The sequence below is a fragment of the Drosophila mauritiana genome, chromosome 3R (genome assembly GCF_004382145.1).
Source record: "Drosophila mauritiana strain mau12 chromosome 3R, ASM438214v1, whole genome shotgun sequence".
NCBI lineage: Eukaryota > Metazoa > Arthropoda > Insecta > Diptera > Drosophilidae > Drosophila > Drosophila mauritiana.
In genome coordinates this window covers 23,148,719-23,157,546 of record NC_046670.1, presented here as the reverse complement: position 1 = coordinate 23,157,546, position 8,828 = coordinate 23,148,719, and the positions used below count along the sequence as shown (strand labels likewise).

Here is an 8,828-nt window from a genome sequence, read left to right as displayed (position 1 = left end):
TCTGCTTGCTGTGCGACAATATTTGAATCATGTCATGGAATATTCCATGAAGAGAACTTGGCTGAATGTTGACGGGCCACAATCACAGCCCGGCCGACACATCCCTTGGCCTCGGATCTCTATGGGTTCAAATATTCCGGGAATGGGGGTGTTAGGAGGTTAGGAGGCTCTATTCGACACATTTGTTTCTATTGCCATTGTGACGTCACCCGGACAGAGGGACTACGAATCAGTGAATCGGGAGTCGTGAGCGGGTTAACTGTCAGCGATAAGTCGGAGGCAAAAAGAGAGACAGCCAGCCTGACGGCATATTTATGGGCCCATTTCCCCAAACGAATCGCGGCCATACTCTTATATATATACCTTAATATGCAAGATAAAACCAGTGTAAGCTGCGTGAGAAAGGCACAGTTCTTCAGATTCTTGGCCTAGGACTGCGCCAAAAACTTGACTCTACTTTAAAACTTATTGTAGAAATTCGAGAAAAGGCAGAGCTCGTGTGTGTTTGTGTGCACAGGCAAATATATTAAATCATTTTGATTATGCTGTTAGATGTTCTAGTGCCCCATCAGCGATAACAAAGCGGCCTGATAAGGCCTGTCGTATATTTGCATATTATACGAGTAACATGGCCTGACTTTGACTAAGTCTGCAGATTGAATTCGAGCAGTAGTTTCGTGAAAAACAAAGCACTCCACGTGGACACACTGCAGCTGTTATAAATACACGGGACGCTTCGCGGAAAGCGCCGATCCCCAAAATATTGAACATAACATAAATCCATTGCCGTATCTCAGAATCAGACGCCCGTGTTGATTTTTCTGGCCGCTCAAGGGTGTGCAGCCGAGTCAATGCACTCGGATTATTCAAGTTCACATGCAAATTGGATAAATCCAAAACCGCTTAGATTTATGGCTATATTGATAGTTAATTCTTGGCGAGCACCTATGACAGATTGGGCCCGAACTTCCGTGAGGTTCATTGACACAGCGCTTAGATTATCTCAGCTCAGTCTTCAGTTTTCCGCGCTTTGACATCAGATGACGCACTGACGTGTCATATCGGTGGATCTGGGAAAAAAACCAATATGTCGCAGTCGCAAAGTTTATTTCCTCTTGCCTAATCGACAAATTTGCTTAAGATGACAGCAGCTTGTCCACCCACACGGCCTTCTTTGCTCCTCACCTGACTTTCGACAGTTTCTAGCGTTTAAATCCAATTTATTCGTTTCTTGCTTGTGTAGAACGCTTGTGCTGAGAATAAAACAAGAAATATCGAAATTTGTGCCTCTGTGCCAAATGCCAAAATCTGTTCTAATGACATTTGGCATTCTTTCTACTTTTGTCTTGCTCTACTCAGCGGGCTTACGAAAATGGTTTTTTAATGTTTCTTAAGTTTTATTTAATTATGCAGCTATTCAAATTAATATTTTTATGGCTTCACACCACGGAAGCAAGTTGACATTTTGGGTAAAGTAGCTATATTGCAACAAAATTGTTGATTTTATGAGTACGCCTATTTTTAGCACGCAAATAGAAAAGAGTTTTTTAATTTATCCAATAATTTTGTAGAGCTATGAATTTAATTACACATATATTGAGCGTTCAAGTTGATGCGCTCGAGAGTTTCGATGGCTCTTCTACGCGCTTCTCATCAATCGGAGTCAAGGGCCCTTCTCAATTATTTTAGTTAAGCGACTAGTTTATGTTTCTTTTATTTGGTGCTCGTGTAAACGTTTCAGGTTTCATGTTTCACGTTTCACGTAAGAAAGACCGTGTACCTAATTAAAAAGAGCTAATATATATGCTAATTTAATCTGCGATATTTCAGTCAATTTGTTCACACCGCCTGTCATGTTCGGAACTGGAAATTCTATTTTCGGACCACAATTGGCAAACAACAGAAGTCTTTTTACGCCGACTGATGGGTAGAAATGTCAGAGGCCTCACCGAGGCATATTAAACGCACCATAGAGCGAGACGCGCAGTGAATCATAAAGTAAATAAATAAGTGCGACGCTCTCGGTGACCGATTTGTTGAGGGACAGCAACGCATCCGCTAGATACTCACTGGGTTGTCCGAGAGTCTGGTCGGCGTTTCAGATTCAGCTTTTGCTTCTGCAGCGCTTTTGATTGTGATTTTGTTTATGTGCCGCATTTTTCTGTTGAAAGACTAAACACACAGAAGCTCCGTTGTCACCGCATTGCTGCAAAAATTAGCGTGCCTATATGGAATATCAGTCGTACTTATGACATTTCTTGACTTGGACTTACCCCGGCCAGTGGGGTGAGTCAGTTGTTGAGGTAAGCCATGTCTCTTTTGATATTTTGCCCGTTGTCCAACCATTAGTCACTGCAACGCCCAGGCGGCCCTCTTCTAATCCTCTAATACCCACCAATTCGCTTGGCTTGACCAAGTGTTTGATCTCCGTGGTCGGGTTCTAAGTAGCAAACCCGTACTCGTACCAATCACCGACTCCCATATACAGAAGACATCGTGACACCTCCGCCGCTTTCCCCTTTTTCAAAAATGTGACAATCAAATCGGCTGTTCGAAGTCCGGAGACGGAATACTGAGAAAAATAATGCCAATGTTTAAACTCTACATGTGTTGATCTGAAATGTTTAAACTCTACATGTGTTGATCTGAAATTGTACAATCTCGTATTTAAAAAAGCGATTGAAGTAAAAATAACAATAAAATTTCTCCGCGTGTACAATTCGTTTTAATTTTGAAATGAAACACGCGTATGTCACAATCATACAGAAATGAAAAAATAAAGAGTTTAATATATATCGTGCTGTTTCTTTTCGGTTTATGAATCAATTAATACGGGTATGGGTGCCGGGCAATCGAGTGCTGAAATACTGAATGAAATGCTGAACTTGTGCGCCCCTCCGTCTGGTTAAGTGTTTGTTCGTGTTCTAGAGCTCTTGTCGGCAAAGTTGAGAGCAGGTTGGATGGTTGGATCGATAAATTCACTCGAATCGCTGGGGTCTCTATTAATTGGTGCGAACCCAGAACTTTTTGGACCAACCTCTGGAGCTGCAGATGTGGAGATCAGCGTGGGTATGTTAGAGCCGCCTTCAATCCCCCAATTGAATTGCCCCCAGTGAAAAAGTCAAGATAATTAATTCTTTTAAGACACATAATCTTTTATTTTAATAGTTTCTTGCTCTTTTTGTGATTTGGTATGGTTTGGTTGTGTTTCGTTTTCGAATTTATTAGCAGCTTGGCTGGAATATACCGGATTTGACTTGCATCAGCCACTAACAGTTGCTTTTCTTTTCGGATTAAAAGCTAATTTGTCACATTGAACTTGGTTTGGTTTTACACTTGCTTTTTGCGCTTACATCGAATGGTTTAGCGAATGACAGTTGAATAAATTTGAAAAAATATCACTATTTAGTACAGTATGTATACACACATAAGCTTGTATATAGTATAACTATTAATACATGTTTTAAGTTATTTTTAATGCATTTCGAAATTACATTCTTGGTTGCCCCCTTGCTCAACATCACAATAATTGGTTTTGAAATATTTCCTTTGTCCGACTCACATGCATGAATATTTATAGATATTTCCTATGCACACACTCTTTATAAAATATAAACTTTAGAAATATAAATTCGAGGTTGTTTTGTGTTGTGTGAGTGTTGCTTTTGTTGCCTTTTTGTGCAGCCAAGGGAAATCAACGCAGGAGAACTTAAGGTATAAAGCTTTCTGGCCTGCAGCTTAGTAAAGCAAACGATACAAATGCCAGGGGCAATCGAACATTTTCCATGCATTATGCATGGGCCGTGCCGATGGCTCGCTCCGACCTTTGACCTATTGCCGCCATCCATCTCGCACTTTAAATTATATCTAATGAGGTATTTAGCTGCACGCAATGCCCGCGGTGTTCTAAAAAGCAAATTGACTTAATGGCCCAATAGCCGTTGGCTAACCAAAGGCTAACTAACTGCTGACTGACATTCTGGCCAACGGGAAAGCTAACTGTGCACTGGCCAAAATGCATTTTCAATATGAAAATGCCGCCTGCAACAGTCGCTCCAGTTGGCCAGGTGGAAAAGCACTGCTCGGCACTAGGTGCTCGGTTTAAGACTACTCGGCTCTACAACTTAAACTCTAGAATACATATATGCTTTGCACATTGACTTAATTAACTTATGAATTGAATGTATGCGTCTCTTCTTGTTTAGCCAGAATGTTTTTGGAGTTAAAGCTTTGCGGCGTGGATGTCTAATAAATATTTACAATTGTTTCAATAAATAATAAACTAGTGGGGAAGTTCGAATAAGCTGTGCTGTCTTTGCTATTTTCCTGTGATTTCATCTGAGTAAAAACATTAAATGTTCATATGCAAGTTGCTTAGGTACATTGATTACGATCTCAACTTGGCATGGCTTGGTTCCACTTTTCAGTTTGATATCCACCCTAAGATTATAACTCCCATCACTCTCAATCTTTGTTAATTTGACTTGTACACAGTTTTCTATTTTTTAAAAGGTACTTTGTTTTGTTTTGTTTTTTTTTTTGTTACTTTAAAGCATCTCAAACTTTCTAGTTTGACTTTCTTTGTGGTTTCGTTTTTTGGCATGAGAAGCTTCTAGGACAGCATGATCTGGTCTTAAAACTCAAATTCAAACAGTTGTCTTTGTTAATTGCTAGACTTACAAATTACGAATACTGTTTTTAGAATTCTTCAGCAAGCAAGTTTAGTGTTTGTTTACCTTCCTAAATGTATAGTTATCATAACCCCCCTTTAGACCTCAGTGGGCAAACTCTGGCTCTGGCAGCCCGCCTGCAGTTTCTTGGAGCTGCGGAAGAACATGTCGAAGAGCCTGGCGCGCCGATTCTGGAACTTTTGGGGCATGGTTGGTGTTATAGCTATGTGCTCCACGATGGTGATGCCCCTCTGCAGTTTGGGGCGCTGCGGTCGTGTGGGCGGTGGAGCCACTGCCACAGTGGGTGGTGGTGTTGCCGGTGGCTGCTCATCGGAGTCCGCTGAGCCCCTGGCGCCACCGAAATTGATGATGGTGCTGCAGCTGCTGTTGGGCCTTAACGTCAAGGTCGTATGCACCGGCACTTGACTGACCAGTGAGCTCTGGGGGGTGAGGTACTTGCAGCTGTTGCTGCTGTACTGCGACAACTTGCTGCTGTTGCGCTGCAATTGTGCACCACTTGCAGCAGGACCCGCGGTGCCATTGGTCTTTACACTGCTGCTGCAGTTTCGCTGCAGGCCCGACGACGAATCCAGACCAAACAGCCGCTTGACTCCTCGCCTCACCCTCTTGTTCCTGTAGGCGAAGATGAATGGCGAACTGAGATTGGCCAGCAGGATCATGAAGATGGCCAGCTGGGAGGATCCGCCAAAATTGGCAGCCGACAGTCGCGATTGCAGGAGTACCAGCAGTCCGAAGGGCAGGTACGAGACCACAAACATCACCACCACCAGGATGCTGATGCGGGCGGCTCTCGACTCCTCACGGTATTTGAACAGCGAACTGGCGTTGCTCAAACGGTGTCGCAAGGAGCTCATGTAACCTAGAGCCTTGGGGGAGGCATGAATGGCGGGAATCTGGAGGGCGTGGCCGTGTTGCTGGTGGCGCGGCGAACTGAAGTGCGGGTGATGTTGCTGGTGATGATGATGCTGCTGCTGCTGCTGATGTTGCAGGTGCAACTGCTGCTGCTGCTGCCGCTGGGCGTGACCCAAAAGATGCGGGGAACCACACTCCTCACTGAGGGAGTCCTGGCGCAGTTCCGTGTACTTGTGGAGATTAGGCGAACTGTGCACCTGGCGAATGCCCTGCAGGCGATTCGTCTCCCTCAGATCCTGCGAAGAAGTGCCCAACAGGGGCAGCTGTCTGGCGGAGTAGTTCCTCTTGATCTCACCACTCGCTGTTTGCAGAGTCAGCATAATGTTCTGATTTCTATCAGACAGTGAGTGCTCCTGTACGGGCATCAGCTGAACTCCGGTTCCACTTTCCGCATCTGAGCCACCATCATCCGAGATGGTGGGCAGAAGTACTTTCGCGGCCGAGTCCCTACGGAGACAACTGGGCGAACTCCTCGGCTGTTGGCGCTGATCAATTTGCATTTGCAGACCGCCCAGGCCCAAGCTGCTGTTGCCGCCATGCGAACTGGCCGAGGATATGGAATGCCGATGAACACACAAGCTATTGGAGAACTGATTGGCCTGAGCCGCCTGCTGGCCAGCCGTCAGATTCAAGGCGCTCTGCAGCAGGGGCGAAGAGCCGTTCTGGCGCATACGCAGCCCATTTCCGCGCGCCTCACTGAATATCCTCCAGTACATTCCGCACACAAAGCCGAAAGGCAGGAGGATGATCACGATGAAGTAGACACTGGCGTACACCACTCCGAAAATACTATTGGTGCTGCTGATGTTGAAGTAAGTGACTGCCAGCCGTCGCTGTCTGCTGAACAAGGCGTCCGCCTCAAAGTCCAAAACTCGGAAGGCGGAAAGGGCTCCAAAGAGTATGCCCACCACCCAGGTGAGTGCTATGAAGATCCAGGTTTTCACGCCCGAAATGCGACTGTGGTAGCGCAGGGGATCGGTAACGGCGCACCAGGTGTCCCCCACTACGAGCAGTACTGCCAGAGCTCCCAGCGCAGCAGTCATGTCTATGGACCAACATCTCAGTTGGACGGGCGGCAAAATGGGAGCCTCCGTGGGTGAACTCTCAAAGGCCGAGAGGTTCTCTTCGTGGGTCTCGGTTTCCGTGATGACAAAGCCACCATCTCCGCGCTCATCGATGGTCAACTCACGACAGTAGGTGGCGTTGCACTTGAAGAAGGTCTCCACCGTATCGCCGTTTTCGCTGATGTTCTTTCGCACCACCACGCCATCCTGCTCCACCAGCTGGCCATTGCGACGAAGTATCACCTGATGGTTGCCCGGCTTCGAGAAGAACTCCAGGGTCTCGGCGTTGGAAGTGGATACCTCCGCTGACTTGCCCGGCAGTCCCAGGAACAAGGTAGGGGCCAAGATGCAGCAGCCAATGAGATTGATGGCCAGCAGGTTGATCGTGAAGCGATTGGCGGTGGTCCTCAAGCCAGGCGTTATCCAAAAGGCACACAGCGCCAGCAGGTTGATCAGGAACGAGACGAGCAGCAGGGCCAGGATCAGGAGGTCTATGGCCATTCTTTATGCTGTTTTTCGATTACCACACATCACTTTACAGTTTCACAGTCACTTATGGCCTTTTATTGAATTTGGCTTTTCGGTTTTGTTTTGGCTCTGCTTATGACACAAATTTCACTCGGTGTATCCGCTGTCTCTCGTCTCTTCACATTTGCAGCCAAATATTTTCGGTTTTTTGTTTAATATCTTTTTTCTGTTCAGTATTGTATGCGGTTTGTTTCTTGCGAACGCTTGCTAATTTCCGTGCGAGATTTGTAAAAAACAATTTCTTTTTTGCTCTCAAGCAGTTGCTTTTCCACTTGTGTTTATTATGATTTTTCGTGTCTTGTCAATTGTATCTTCACTCAATTTTGTTCGCCGTGTATTTATCACGCGCACCGATCGGACGAGCACGATCTTCACTCCGAAGCGTTCCAAGCACAACTGTCGTGAGCGGTCGCCCCAACGCCTCCAAATATACGCGTCTGCTCACCAGGCGGGTGCGAGCGAAACGGAGCAACGCCAGCGCGAGAACGGCGAGCGAAATGAGCGATCCGGAGAGCCACGAGTGGTCGATGTTGCTGCGGTTGCTGTTGTTGCTGCCACTGCCGTGATTTGCGATTCCCACGCTCCGACTTTGAAATTATGTTGCTGCAAGTGGCCGCTGCGCTGTTGCCAGCCGGTCTTTATCACTAGTGGTTGTTGTTGCTGCTGCTGCTGCTACTACAGTTGTTGCTGCTGCCGCTCCAAGTGCTGCTGTTGTTGCTGCTGTTGTCCTAGTTCAGTGCAGCAGCAACACAAATTGTATAATCTGTTTCTTTTTTGCAATGCCAATTGCCGCCGCTTCACTTTTGCTCTGTATTACATCACTGGCTCAATGTTATAGCTGCTGCTCGTGCTTTTCCATTTTCCAAGACACATTTTCTTCTGGCTTCTGCACAATTTCCAATGTGCAACACAACGGCGTCCGCGCTCTATTTTCTTAACCATAAAAATTGCATTTTTATTAGGCCGACTGCTGCTGCGAAATAAACAACAACAACAACAGCTGATGAAATTCCCACCGTCGGGCGCCAGCTGCAAGAAAAGAGCGAGAGAGAGAGGAAAAATCCAAATTAGAGCGAGACGGCGCTTGTGGAGATATGTCCGTAAGATAAGGCACGGTTTTATTATTGTTGTTTTGATTGTGAAATTAAAAGCAAATAGAAATAAACGCTGGACCAAGATGATGCAGCAGATTTAATCCCCGGCTACCAAAACCCGCTCGACAATGACTCAGAAAACATAACAACTCAATTTCGCAAACTTAAAAATCGGCACGCTCCCGGAATGAAAATATACAAATTGGTTATCGCAAGTTTTGCGATAAGAAATAAATCTAGTTTTTTTTCCCCCCTCCCTGGGAACTGTCCAGAAGTTCGTCATGGGTACTTATAGTCAATTACCTTAAATCGCATTGGAACCACACCCACTCAGCCCTACACGCCCGCTTCACATGAAGGCTCTTGATTATAGTTAACTGTCTTTTTATAACTACGCATTATCCCCTGAAGTCGGTACACAGATCGGTCGACGATCAGGCGCTTACAACATGACCGGAGAATCGACTCTAATGAGCTCATCGCAAATTCTACTCGGTTCCCAGTAGTCATAAAAAGTTTGGGGCATCAAGCCAAAAGTC

At 45.8% G+C, this 8,828-nt stretch overlaps 1 protein-coding gene across 1 annotated transcript; it reads right to left on the bottom strand.

Moving 5' to 3' along the window:
* Nucleotides 1-4,518: 4,518 nt before the first annotated feature.
* LOC117144520 lies at nt 4,519-7,865 on the bottom strand. The gene has a single exon (XM_033309739.1). It carries the CDS (start codon nt 7,166-7,168, stop codon nt 4,769-4,771), a length of 2,400 nt encoding a protein of 799 aa, XP_033165630.1. The 5' UTR covers nt 7,169-7,865; the 3' UTR covers nt 4,519-4,768.
* Between the last annotated feature and the right edge of the window lie 963 nt (nt 7,866-8,828).